Source organism: Oncorhynchus kisutch, linkage group LG2 (genome assembly GCF_002021735.2).
Source record: "Oncorhynchus kisutch isolate 150728-3 linkage group LG2, Okis_V2, whole genome shotgun sequence".
Classification (NCBI taxonomy): domain Eukaryota; kingdom Metazoa; phylum Chordata; class Actinopteri; order Salmoniformes; family Salmonidae; genus Oncorhynchus; species Oncorhynchus kisutch.
The window spans coordinates 5114458-5129549 of record NC_034175.2 but is presented as its reverse complement, the minus strand read 5'-3'; the positions used below and the strand labels follow the sequence as shown (position 1 = coordinate 5129549).

Below are 15092 nucleotides of genomic sequence, written 5' to 3'. Positions count from 1 at the left end.
ACACACACACACACCACACAACACACACACACACACACACACACCACACACACAGATAGTTGTGACACATCCGAGGGGCAGCTGTAGTAGCAGCCTAGTTCGGTGCCATTACAGGTCAAACACAGCAGTGTCTCAGGATGTCTGACTCAGCTTCTTATAGCACACCCCTATACCCCAATCCCTATACCCTGACCCCTATACCCCAACCCCTATACCCCAACTCCTATACCCCAACCACTATACGGCAACCCCTGTACCCCAACACCAACGCAATTACCCTAACCCCTACGCCCCAACACCAACCCTATACCCCAACCCCTATACCCCAACACCAACCCTATATCCCAACTTTATACCCCAACCCCTATACCCCAACACCAACCCTATACCCCAACCACAATACCCAAACACCAACACTATACCCCAAATCCAACCCCAAACCAACACCAACCTATACCCCAACACCAACCCTATACCCCAAAACCAACCCAACCCCTATACCTAACACCAACGCTATATCCCAACACTATTCCTCAACCTAACCCAACCCCTATACCCCAACCCTATACCCCAACACCAACCCTATACCCCAAATCCAACCCAACATCAACACCAACCCTATACCCCAACACCAACCCTATACCCCAACCCTATACCCCAAATCCAACCCAACACCAACCCTATACCCCAACACCAACCCAATACCCCAACACCAACCCTATACCCCAACACCAACCCTATACCCCAAAACCAACCCAAACCCTATACCTAACACCAACACTATACCTCAACCTAACCCAACCCCTATACCCCAACCCTATACCCCAACACCAACCCTATACCCAAACACCAACCCTATACCCAAAACCAACCCAACCCCTATACCTAACACCAATGCTATATCCCAACACTATTCCTCAACCTAACCCAACCCCTATACCCCAACCCTATACCCCAACACCAACCCTATACCCCAATTCCAACCCAACACCAACACCAACCCTATACCCCAACACCAACCCTATACCCCAACACCAACCCTATATCCCAACCTAACCCAACCCCTATACCCCAACCCTATACCCCAACACCAACCCCTATACTCCAACACCAACCCTATATCCCAACACCAACCCTATACCCCAACACCAACCCCTATACCTCAAAACCAACCCTATACCCCAACACCAACACCAACCCTATACCCCAACCCAACCCAACCCTGTACTCTAACCCTACCCTATACCCCAAAACAAACCCAACACCATCACCAACCCTATACCCCAACACCAACCCAACCACTATACCCCAACACCAACTCCATACCCCAACCCCTATACCACAACCCAACCCCTATATCCCAACACCAACCCTATACCTCAACCCAACTCAACCCCTATACCCCAACACCAACCATATACCTCAACCCAACCCAACCCCTATACCCTACCACCAATCATATACCTCAACCCAACCCCTATACCACAACACCAACCATATACCTCAACCCAACCCAACCCCTATACCCTACCACCAATCATATACCTCAACCCAACCCCTATACCCCATCACCAACATTATACCTCAATCTAACCCCAACCCCTATACAAAACCCAACCCCTATACCCAGAACCAACCCAAACCCTATACCCCAACACAAACACCAACCCTATACCTCAACCTAACCCCAACCCAACCCCTATATCCCTACCCAACTCTTGGAAAATGGGGGATGGGTTGGGGTATAGGGGTTGGTTCCGAAAGGGTTCTTCGGCTGACCCCATAGAATAACCCTTTTTGGTTCCAGGTAGAACTATTTTTGGTTCCAGGTAGAACTCCTTTGGGTTCCCTCTGTGGAAAGAGTTCTACATTAAACTCATAAGTGTTCTACCTGAAACCAAAAGGGTTCTTCAAGGGGTTCTCCAATGGGGACAGCTGAAAACTCCTTATAGGTTCTAGATAGCACCTTTTTTCTGAGAGTGTATACCCCAACACCAACCCCTATACCCCAACCCATCCCCCACACCCATACATAATCCCTATCCCAGCCCAGACCCCCTGTCCTCCATCCAGCAGCTACCAATCATGATTCTGAGCATTCCGCATCCTCATATCCATCCCAGGACTATGGTCAATTCTCGGTCACTTCAAGAGATAAATTGAAATACAGTTCTGGAATATTGTTCAAGTACTTCATGAATTGACTAAATTGAAATTGATTATTTGACCTCCACATCCATCCAGTTCTAACCAGTCCAAAGGAGAGATGTAGGGGGAGAGAGATGGGGGGAGAGAGAGATAGAGGGGAGAGAGAGATGGAGGAGAGAAAGAGATGATAGGGCAAAAAGATAGTGGGAAGAGAGATATGTGAGGAGAGAGATATGCGGGAGCCAGAGATGGAGGGGTGAGAGAGAGAGAGAACACTGTATATATACATAATATGACATTTGAAATGTCTTTATTGTTTTGACATTTCTGTATGTGTAATGTTTATTTCACTTTTGTATATTATCTACCTCACTTGCAATGTTAACACATGTTTCCCATGCCAATAAAGCCCCTTGAATTGAATTGAGAGAGAGGAGAGAGAGAGAGAGACAGAGAGAGAGAGAGAGAGAGAGAGAGAGAGAGAGAGAGAGAGAGAGAGAGAAAGAGAAGAGAAAGAGAGATGGGACACGGGTGTAAGGTCTGTGAAGCCTGCTGAGTTAGACAAGGTGGCAAGATTATCCATTTAATCCTACCAGAGATTTCTCTCTCTAACCCTGATTCTCTCTCTCTCTCTCTCTAAACCTGATTCTGATTCTCTCTCTCTCTCTCTCTCTCTCTCTCTCTCTCTCTCTCTCTCTCTCTAACCCTGATTCTCTCTCTCTCTCTCTCTCTCTCTCTCTCTCTCTAACCCTGATTCTCTCTCTCTCTCTCTCTCTCTCTCTCTCTCTCTCTCTCTCTCGCTCTCTAACCATGATTCTCTTTCCCCCTTTAAACCAGAATCTCTCTTCCTAACCCTTTATCTCTCTTTCTAACCCTGCATCTCTCTTTCTAACCCTGTATCTCTCTTTCTAAACCTGAATTTCTCTTTCTAACCCTGCATCTCTCTTTCTAACCCTGTATCTCTCTTCCTAACCCTGTATCTCTCTTTCTAAACCTGAATTTCTCTTTCTAACCCTGTATCTCTCTTCCTAACCCTGTATCTCTCTTTCTAACCGTGTATCTCTCTTTCTAACCCTGAATCTCTCTTCCTAACCCTAAATCTCTTCCTAACCCCGTATCTCTCTTCCTAACCCTATATCTCTCTTTCTAACCTTGTATCTCTCTTTCTAACCCTGTATCTCTCTTCCTAACCCTGTATCTCTCTTTCTAAACCTGAATTTCTCTTTCTAACCCCTCTTTCTAACCCCTTTCTAACCCTGTATCTCTCTTTCTAACCTGTCTCTCTCTTCCTAACCATGAATCTCTTTCTAAACCTGTATCTCTCTTTCTAAACCTGTATCTCTCTTTTTAACCCTGTATCTCTCTTCCTAACCCCGTATCTCTCTTCCTAACCCTATATCTCTCTTTCTAACCCTGTATCTCTCTTTCTAAACCTGAATTTCTCTTTCTAACCCCTCTTTCTAACCCCTTTCTAACCCTGTATCTCTCTTTTTAACCCTGTATCTCACTTTCTAACCTGTATCTCTCTTCCTAACCCTGAATCTCTTTCTAAACCTGTATCTCTCTTTCTAAACCTGTATCTCTCTTTTTAACCCTGTATCTCTCTTTCTAACCCTGTATCTCTCTTCCTAACCCTGTATCTCTCTTTCTAACCCTGAATCTCTCTTCCTAACCCTGAATCTCTTTCTAACCCTGTATCTCTCTTCCTAAACCTGTATCTCTCTTCCTAAACCTGTATCTCTCTTCCTAACCCTGTATCTCTCTTTCTAAACCTGTATCTCTCTTTCTAAACCAGTATCTCTCTTCCTAACCCTGTATCTCTCTTTCTAACCCTGAATCTCTCTTCCTAACCCTGAATCTCTTTCTAACCCTGTATCTCTCTTCCTAAACCTGTATCTCTCTTTCTAAACCTGTATCTCTTCCTAAACCTGTATCTCTCTTCCTAACCCTGTATCTCTCTTTCTAAACCTGTATCTCTCTTTCTAAACCTGTATCTCTCTTCCTAACCCTGTATCTCTCTTCCTAACCCTGAATCTCTTTCTAACCCTGTATCTCTCTTCCTAAACCTGTATCTCTCTTTCTAACCCTGTATCACTCTTTCTAAACCTGTATCTCTCTTCCTAAACCTGTATCTCTCTTCCTAACCCTGTATCTCTCTTCCTAAACCTGTATCTCTCTTCCTAACCCTGAATCTCTTTCTAAGCCTGTATCTCTCTTCCTAACCCTGAATCTCTTTCTAAGCCTGTATCACTCTTCCTAACCCTGTATCCCCCATTCTAAAACTGTATCTCTCTTCCTAACCCTGTATCTCTCTTTCTAACCCTGTATCTCTTTCTCTCTCTAACCCTGCATCTCTTTCTCTCTCTAACCCTGAATCTCTCTTTCAAACCGTGAATCTCTCTTTCTAACCCTGAATCTCTCTCTATAACACTGAATCTCTTTCTCTCTCTAACCCTGAATATCTCTCTCTTTAACCCTGAATCTCTCTCTATATCCCAGAGTCTCTCTCTTGCCCTGGATCTCTCTCCCAAACCCTGAATCTCTCTCTCTAACCCTGAATCTCTCTCTATAACCCTGAATCTCTTTCTCTCTCTAACCCCGAATCTTTCTCTCAAACCCTAGATATCTCTCTCTAACCCTGCATCTCTCTTTCTAACCCTGTACCGCCCACTTCTTGCTGCCTACAATGCTCTGACTGGGCAGAAACAGTGAATGACTGACATTAAGCCTCAAACTTTCACGCAGGCACGCACACACAAACACACATTCTCTTCTCACCTCCATACCTGTAGCGTCCTCCCCACCCCTGCTCACCATCTTACAGTCATGATGGGTCTCCCTCTCTCTCTCTCTCTCTCTCTCTCTCTCTCTTTCTCTCTTTCTCTCTCTCTCTCTCTTTCTCTCTTTCTCTCTCTCTCTCTCTCTCCCTCCCCCCACCTCCATACCTGTTGCATCCTCCCCAGCCCTGCTCCTCCTCCTACAGCCACTATGGGTAGTCCAGTCTGGGCAGAGACAAACTCTAACATGGGGGCCAGGGGTCCCCAGGCGGTGGGTGGTGGCCTCTCCTCCTCGTAGACCAGGCCCTGTAGGGGCCTCGCTGCCAGCAGGTCACACAGCTGGGACAGCAGAGTCTTAGGACTACTGTCATTCACCTGAAGAGGAAGTCATGACAGGGATAGGTTAGCTGCATTACACACAGACTACAACATGATCTGAGGACTACTGTCATTCACCTGAAGAGGAAGTCATGACAGGGATAGGTTAGCTGCATTACACACAGACTACAACATGATCTGAGGACTACTGTCATTCACCTGAATAGGAAGTCATGACAGGGATAGGTTAGCTGCATTACACACGGACTACAACATGATATGAGGACTACTGTCATTCACCTGAAGAGGAAGTCATGACAGGGATAGGTTAGCTGCATTACACACAGACTACAACATGATCTGAGGACTACAGCCATTCACCTACAGAGGACACATGCTCTGAGGACTACAGTCATTCACCTACAGAGGACACATGATCTGAGGACTACAGCCATTCACCTACAGAGGACACATGATCTGAGGACTACAGCCATTCACCTACAGAGGACACATGATCTGAGGACTACAGCCATTCACCTACAGAGGACACATGCTCTGAGGACTACAGCCATTCACCTACAGAGGACACATGCTCTGAGGACTACAGTCATTCACCTACAGAGGACACATGATCTGAGGACTACAGTCATTCACCTACAGAGGACACATGCTCTGAGGACTACAGTCATTCACCGACAGAGGACACATGCTCTGAGGACTACAGTCATTCACCTACAGAGGACACATGATCTGAGGACTACAGTCATTCACCTACAGAGGACACATGCTCTGAGGACTACAGTCATTCACCTACAGAGGACACATGATCTGAGGACTACAGTCATTCACCTACAGAGGACACATGCTCTGAGGACTACATTCATTCACCTACAGAGGACACATGCTCTGAGGACTACAGTCATTCACCTATAGAGGACACATGATCTGAGGACTACAGTCATTCAACTACAGAGGACACATGATCTGAGGACTACAGCCATTCACCTACAGAGGACACATGCTCTGAGGACTACAGTCATTCACCTATAGAGGACACATGATCTGAGGACTACAGTCATTCACCTATAGAGGACACATGATCTGAGGACTACAGCCATTCACCTACAGAGGACACATGCTCTGAGGACTACAGCCATTCACCTACAGAGGACACATGCTCTGAGGACTACAGCCATTCAACCTACAGAGGACACATGCTCTGAGGACTACAGCCATTCACCTACAGAGGACACATGATCACATGGTAACAACAATACATATATAGAGAAAGACATTGTGAAACTTTTCGTGAGAAAGCAGATAAACAACAATAAGGGACAGTACAGTGTACTGTCTTACCACTACTATCAATGAGAGAGAGAGGAATCAAAGAGAGTGATAGGACAGAAAACAGAGACAGACAGGTGTACAGATAGACTACTGGCATTCATCTGGACACGGAGCCATGATGAGTAAGGTTAAGTTACAATGTATGGTGAACACATTGGCGGTGTCGATTATACCCATACTAGCATACTACATACTTAAAGTCCATGCTATTCCCTCACCGTCGCATTCTTTTTTGCATGTACCGTTTAGTAAAAAAGTATGCAGTATGCCACAGCTGCAACTCAGTAGCGGGTCCTGATTGGCTGAGTAGGTGGGGCGGGGCAGAGTGTGGGTGGATTTTTTCCAAATTCAACAGACATGCATTACATTAACCAGCCTGATAATAGCTATTTTTCAATTCGATTAATTTCTCTAAACTCTGAATGAATTAGGAATGGAGTTATAGGCCTACTTAGGCTGGTTATAGGAAGACTATCACATTAGACCTACACTGTAGTAGACCATATAGCTCATCTATCCTATTTAAGGACTGAAGAAAAACTAATTTGGTTCCATTTCAACAAAGTGCTGTAACATATAGTAATGAAATCAAACAGCCTAGTAGTACACACAAACGTTAAAACTGTTCAAATCAAATGACTATTGCACATAAAACGTGGACAGTTGGGTGCATGCAAATTCAGAACTGCTGGACAGCACCATAATAAACTAAAGTACTGACCATTGGGAACGAGATCAGAATGAATGCTGAGGCTTGATCCATTAATTAAATAGATAGCCACGCCTACAACACTAAAACAATCCATATGTTCTAATCAAAAGGCCTGATTAATATGACATCAATAACACAGCCACATCACAAATCAAAAGGCCTGATTAATATGACATCAATAACACAGCCACATCACAAATCAAAAGGCCTGATTAATATGACATCAATAACACAGCCACATCACAAATCAAAAGGCCTGATTAATATGACATCAATAACACAGCCACATCACAAATCAAAAGGCCTGATTAATATGACATCAATAACACAGCCACATCACAAATCAAAAGGCCTGATTAATATGACATCAATAACACAGCCACATCACAAATCAAAAGATGGTTTAGTATTTTGTTTAAAAGCGCTGACTAAGGCCAAGAGAACAAGGAACACTTTCAATGAGAAAACAGAAATGCACTTTGGGTGGGGGGGGAGACTCACGTTTTCAAAAATGAAGCCTACGATGCAATGCCCGTGATCATTTTAAGGAGAACAAAAACGACTTATCTTACATTTAAACACCGCAGAAGCTTCATGCATCTTCCCAATGAAGTAATGACGTAGCCTAGTGTGGTTGTTTGGCTACTTGAAGAGAACTAGGGCCTATTAATCGCAGCCCTCCTCTTCCAATGCATCGTTGGAAAAGTGTGCAGAGAATTCTCGGAGATGAAGTATCGAAATGAGTATAACATCCTGGCATTTAAATCATTGAACTCGATTTTCTAAATGTTGCATTCTATTAAACGTTTTATTTTCGCATACTTAGAATGCGTCATACGTGATGATTTCTGTTGCACATCCCCATTTCTAATTGATCAGCTGTTGTTAAAGCTGAAATGAGTATGACATCCGGGCATTTAATGTATACTCGATATTCGAAATGTCGCATACTATTAAACTGAATTTTTTTCGCATACTCAAACGGCCTGCTATTTAGGATGCAAGTCTGGGTATTCAGACACCGCCAGTGTGTGAACACACAAAAACACACACAAAGAGTAGAATGATAAGACAGGAATCAGGGAAACAGACAGACAGGGTCTGAAGTGAAATGTCCCTCTCTTACCTGGGGTGAAGTAATGACAAGGCTATCAGTTACATAGAGTTTAATGGCAAGGCTATCGGTTACATAGAGTTTAATGACAAGGCTATCTGTTACATAGAGTTTAATGACAATGCTATCGGTTACATAGAGTTTAATGACAATGCTATCGGTTACATAGAGTTTAATGACAAGGCGATTGGTTAGATAGAGTTTAATGACAAGGCTATCGGTTAGATAGAGCTTAATGACAAGGCTATCGGTTACATAGAGTTTAATGACAAGGCTATCGGTTACATAGAGTTTAATGACAAGGCGATCGGTTAGTTAGAGTTTTATGACAAGGCTATCGGTTACATAGAGTTCAATGACAAGGCTATCGGTTAGATAGAGTTCAATGACAAGGCTATCGGTTAGATAGTTTAATGAGAAGGCTATTGGTTACATAGAGTTTGATGACAAGGCTATTGGTTACATAGAGTTTGATGACAAGGCTATTGGTTACATAGAGTTTAATGAGAAGGCTATTGGTTACATAGAGTTTAATGACAAGGCTATTGGTTACATAGAGTTTAATGACAAGGCTATTGGTTACATAGAGTTTAATGACAAGGCTATTGGTTACATAGAGTTTAATGACAAGGCTATTGGTTACATAGAGTTTAATGACAAGGCTATTGGTTACATAGAGTTTAATGACAAGGCTATTGGTTAGATAGAGTTTAATGACAAGGCTATTGGTTACATAGAGTTTAATGACAAGGCTATTGGTTAGATAGAGTTTAATGACAAGGCTATTGGTTACATAGAGTTTAATGACAAGGCTATTGGTTAGATAGAGTTTAATGACAAGGCTATTGGTTAGATAGAGTTTAATGACAAGGCTATTGGTTACATAGAGTTTAATGACAAGGCTATTGGTTACATAGAGTTTGATGACAAGGCTATTGGTTACATAGAGTTTAATGAGAAGGCTATTGGTTACATAGAGTTTGATGACAAGGCTATTGGTTACATAGAGTTCATGCAATGGTAGAAGAGCAGGTGAATTAAGGAAACACTTTCAGTTACTCTTATTTAGACACAACAGCATGAAGTCTCTTTACCTTAATACAGGTTAGCACTGTGGCTCCTATAGTTCTAGATCTATAGTACTGACATTATGACATAGAGTTGTCTATGTAACATGTGTCTCAGATAAGGATTGGGCCCTAGATGAATGGAATCCATTATTCCATTACTATGATGACTCTAAACCCTAAACAAGCCAGCTCTGACCCTTGAATCCATCACTGTCTTCCTTCCTATTCCCCCCTCACTGTATTCCCTGGACCCCCCCACCCCCTCCCACCACCACACCACCCCTACATTTTCCCCTTATAATAATCATAGTACATGGTACTTATATTTGGCCCAATCCATTAGTGTCAGGTTAAGGTTCAGGCTGTAATGAATGGATCCATTATCACCATTACTACTATTACCCCCCAGAACAGCACAGTCTGGTCTCACCTGGAGCCAGATGACGTTTGCAGAGCCCCACTGGGTGATCACGCTCTCCCCCAGGGAGCTGTGTGCCCGACCAAACCCAGGGTAGAGCACCCTTCCCCCGGGCCCGGCCGCCGCCTCTACCTGCACGCTGGCCCCCGCGTGGATCACAGCGATGTTGAAGTTCATTATTGTCCCCGGGTCTCTCTCCCGCTCCCGGGGGCGGAGCAAGAGGTGTGGGGAGGGCGTGACCGGTCCTGCCCACTCCGCCAGGGCCAATAGGAGAGAGAGGGTGGGTATGGCGACCATTGCAATAGATCAATCAACCGTGGAGAGGGGAGGGGGCGGAGGGGGGTGGGGGGGCGAAGCTGTAAAGCGCTCTAAGAGAGGGTGCCTATGAGAGAGAAAGAGACAGAGAGAACAAGTGAGAGAGAGACAGAGAGAGAGAACGAGAGAGAGAAAGAGAGAGAGAACAAGAGAGAAGATATTGAGGAGTTTAGAAGACTTAGATGTTCTTGCAATATTCTCCCAGAATTGTAAGTTTGTTCACATCAGGAATGGCCTACACAGAGGGTGCAAAGCAAAGAGAGAGAGAGGGATGGAGAGACACGGGGGAGGGAGAATGAGAGGGAGAGGAGGAGAGAGAGAGTGTAATGGATTCTGAATCCAATCATGGGGTAATATAAGTTAGCTTTGGCTGGAGCAATACTGGAACAGCAATACGGTATAGAGAAGGGGAACAAACAATGGAGAGAGAGAGATGAGGAAAATATGGGGTGTGGGGGCAGAGGGAGGGGGAAGATGAAATAGGTGCTATTTAGGCTACAGGCTGAGAAGAAACAATATGAGTGAGAAGGGAAATATAAAGGAGAGAGAGAGAGGGAGGGAGGGAGGGAGGGAGGGAGGGAGGGAGGGAGGGAGGGAGGGAGGGAGGGAGGGAGGGAGGGAGGGAGGGAGGGAGGGAGGGAGGGAGGGAGGGAGGGAGGGAGGGAGGGAGGGAGGGAGGGAGGGAGGGAGTAAATAGCAGACAGAGACAAAGATAGGGGTGGAGGTGGTTATTGTACTGCATGAATGATAACAACAATTAAGATCACTGCAAAACACACACACACACACACACACACACACACACACACACACACACACACACACACACACACACACACACACACACACACACACACACACACACAGACACACACAGACACACACACAGACACACACACACACAGACACACACACACACACACACACACACACACACACACACACACACACACACAGAAACATAATAATAGAGGGAGCTATAGGGGTTAATGCAGACCAAAACACAATGATACACGCAAACAATTACGCAAGAAGATAATGACTGCATGAGAGATAGCAAATAATTTTCAATTTACTTCCTGTGTCAACCTCCCTCCCTTCCACTCTCTGTTTCAACCTCCCCCTCACTTCTCTCTCTCACCCCATCACCTCCTCTCTCTCTCGCTCTCTTCCTCTCTCTCTCACTCAGTTTTCATGAATTCAGGTGCTAACACAATTTCTTTGATTAGCAGGGCTTGCTGACATGATATTCTCTCTTTCTCCCACCTTCCACCCCCTTCCTCTCCCTCCATTTCACAGTGCCTGTTCTTTGACCCTGATGAGTCCTTTGGAACAAATAGGGAAGGTGAAAAAAAGAGGACAGGAGGAAGGGACTGGAGGAATGGAAGACAGACAGAGAAAGAAAGAAAGAGAGAGAGACGGGTAGAAATGTCGTCTGGGTAGAAATGCCGTCTGTTGAAAGAAGGTAAATAGAGGGAACATGAGTGAGAGGAGGGCGGGGAGAGGAGACGAAACAGGGGACTAAAGAGGGAATGAAGGGGGAGAGGAGAGGAGGGATAAAATATGGGGGAAAGCAGGAAAGAGAGAAATATTGATTACCATGATGTGTATACGTGTTTGGCCTAAACAAGCACACTGCCAATCCTGAGGTCTCGACTGACAGGGTGTGTGTTTGTGTGTGTGTGTGTGTGTGTCTGTGTACACATGTCACATGTGCCGAATACAACAATACAGTGAAATACTTACTTACAAGCCCCTACGCAACAATGCAGTTTAAAAAGAATAAGAAATAAAAGTAACAATTAGTTAAAGAGCAGCAGGAAAATAACAATAGCGAGACTATATACAGGGGGTACCGGTACAGAGTCAATGTGCAGGGGCACCGGTTAGTCAAAGTAATAGAGGTAATATGTGCATGTCAGTAGAGTTATTAAAGTGACTATGCATAGATGATAGCAGAGAGTAGCAGCGGTGTAAAATAAAGGGGGGGGAGGGCTTTGCAAATAGTCTGGGTAGCCATTTGATTAGATGTTCAGGAGTCTATGGCATGGGGGTAGAAACTGTTTAGAAGCCACTTGGATCTAGACTTGGCGCTCCGGTACCTCTTGCCGTGCTGTAGCAGAGAGAACAGTCTATGGCATGGGGGTAGAAACTGTTTAGAAGCCACTTGGATCTAGACTTGGCGCTCCGGTACCTCTTGCCGTGCTGTAGCAGAGAGAACAGTCTATGGCATGGGGGTAGAAACTGTTTAGAAGCCACTTGGATCTAGACTTGGCGCTCCGGTACCTCTTGCCGTGCTGTAGCAGAGAGAACAGTCTATGGCATGGGGGTAGAAACTGTTTAGAAGCCACTTGGATCTAGACTTGGCGCTCCGGTACCTCTTGCCGTGCTGTAGCAGAGAGAACAGTCTATGGCTTGGGGGTAGAAACTGTTTAGAAGCCACTTGGATCTAGACTTGGCGCTCCGGTACCTTTTGCCGTGCTGTAGCAGAGAGAACAGTCTATGGCTTGGGGGTAGAAGCTGTTTAGAAGCCACTTGGATCTTGGCGCTCCGGTACCTCTTGCCGTGCTGTAGCAGAGAGAACAGTGACTTGGGTGGTTGGAGTCTTTGACAATTTTTAGGGCCTTCCTCTTCCTTTAGGGCCTTCCTGGATGGCAGGAATCTTGGCCCCAGTGATGTACTGGGCCGTATGCACTACCCTCTGTAGTGCCTTGTTGGAGGCCTAGCAGTTACCATACCAGGCTGTGTGGCAAAGGTGCAGCTGTAGAACCTTTTGAGGATCTGAGGACCCAGGCCAAATCTTTTCAGTCTCCCGAGGGGGAATAGGTTTTGTCGTGCCCTCTTCACAAGTGTCTTGGTGTGCTTGGACCATGTTAGTTTGTTGGTGATGTGGACACCAACAGCCCTGTCCACTACAGCCCCGTTGATGAGAATGGGGGTGTGCTCGATCCTCCTTTTCCTGTAGTCCACAATTATCTCCTTTGTCTTGATCATGTTGAGGGAGAGGTTGTTGTCCTGGCACCACACGGGCAGGTCTCTGACTTCCTCCCTATAGGCTGTATCGTCGTTGTCGGGGATCAGGCCTAACACTGTTGTGTCATCGGCAAACTTAATGATAGTGTTGGAGTCGTGCCTGGCCATGCAGTCATGAGTGAACAGGGAGTACAGGAGGGGGCTGAGCACGCACCCCTGAGGGGCCCCTGTGTTGAGGATCAGCGTGGCGAATGTGTTGTTACCTACGCTTACCACCTGGGGGCAGCCCGTCAGGAAGTCCAGGGTCCAGTTGCAGAGGCAGGTGTTTAGCCCCAGGGTCCTTAGCTTATTGATGAGCTTTGAGGGCACAATGGTGTTGAACACTGAGCATGTAATCAATGAATAGTATTCTCACAAAGGTGTCCTTTTGTCCGGGTGGGAAAGGACAGTGTGGAGTGCAATAGAGAATGCATCATCTGTGGATCGGTTAGGGTGGTATGCAAATTGGAGTGGGTGTAGAGTTTCTGGGATAATGGTGTTGATGTGAGCCATGACCAGATGAGAGAGATGAGATGAGAGATGAGAGAGAATGAAAGATGAAGAGTGGTGCCGAACGAAAAATCAGTTCAATTACTGTAGATAGAAATCGAATAATTCACAAGAGAAATCTGAGAAATCTAGTCAAGAACTATGTGGGACGCTGGGCTGACGGGAGTTGTAGTTTCATTAAGCAAATATTCAACCTAGTTCAGCCAGAAACATGGTAATTAACTACAATGACCATAATCCATTGAGTCATTTTTTACGGCTCAGAGACGGATCAGAGAGGAAGAGGCGAAGTGAGAGGTTTTACTCTCTCCAAAATCTGTCCAAAATAAGCCCTATGCCTTTCTATTGGATTATTTTGGTCCTAAGCTTGTCGTCTGACTTCCCACTTTTTGGACAACGACTCCCATTGTTAGGGCATAGAAATGAGCTTCTCGTCATTGTATATAGATCTCTGGTACAGATTAGATACACACCACAGGAGGCTGCAAACCATGTGTTTGATATATTTGATACCATTCCACCTATTACGCTCCAGTCAATACCACAAGCCAGTTCTCCCCAATTAAGATACCACCAACCTCCTGTGGTACACACAGTCCACATAGACCGCATGAGAGAGGAATGTACACTTATTTTTCTACTGATGTCTACGTTATGTGGACCTGACAGAGACAATGAACTATTTTCAATGTTTTGGAAATGTAATGTTTACTATTTTGGGCTTTGGGATTTCCATTAAAAAGCTCTAGAATAATTGTAACGTCATTATTTCATAATACATTTCATGTTTAAAAAAATAATCAAATAATCAAAATCGAAAACTGTGATTATTTCTTAATAATCGAAGTGAAACCGAACCATCCTCAAAAAGCACAAATCACTCAGCACTAATGGAGAGAGGGAGGAAGATGGAGGGAGAGAGAGATGGAGAGAGACTGTCCTAGTCAGAGAGAGAGGGAGAGAGACTGTCCTAGTCAGAGAGAGAGGGAGAGAGATTGTCCTAGTCAGAGAGAGAGGGAGAGAGGGAGGAATATGGAGGGAGAGAGAGATGGAGAGAGACTGTCCTAGTCAGAGAGAGAGGGAGAGAGGGAGGAAGATGGAGGGAGAGAGAGGGAGAGAGACTGTCCTAGTCAGAGAGAGAGGGAGAGAGACTGTCCTAGTCAGAGAGAGAGGGAGAGAGATTGTCCTAGTCAGAGAGAGAGGGAGAGAGGGAGGAATATGGAGGGAGAGAGAGATGGAGAGAGACTGTCCTAGTCAGAGAGAGAGGGAGAGAGGGAGGAAGATGGAGGGAGAGAGAGGGAGAGAGACTGTCCTAGTCAGAGAGAGGGAGGAAGATGGAGGGAGAGAG

At 45.3% G+C, this 15092-nt stretch overlaps 1 protein-coding gene across 1 annotated transcript; it reads right to left on the bottom strand.

Moving 5' to 3' along the window:
* Nucleotides 1-4763: 4763 nt before the first annotated feature.
* Nucleotides 4764-10212, bottom strand: LOC116353041 (glutamate receptor ionotropic, NMDA 2D-like). The gene is made up of 2 exons (XM_031785579.1): nt 9920-10212; nt 4764-5300 (listed from the first exon to the last, which is right to left on the bottom strand). Exons 1-2 carry the CDS (start codon nt 10202-10204, stop codon nt 4959-4961), a joined length of 627 nt encoding a protein of 208 aa, XP_031641439.1. The 5' UTR covers nt 10205-10212; the 3' UTR covers nt 4764-4958.
* Between the last annotated feature and the right edge of the window lie 4880 nt (nt 10213-15092).

Bases quoted from the DNA above. Each gene is read 5' to 3' on its own strand.
- LOC116353041 (XM_031785579.1), bottom strand. From the start codon at position 10,204: ATGGTCGCCATACCCACCCTCTCTCTCCTATTGGCCCTGGCGGAGTGG. The intron at 5,301-9,919 runs GTGAGACCAGAC...CTTCCTCTTCAG, and splicing joins CAAACGTCATCTGGCTCCAG to GTGAATGACAGTAGTCCTAA.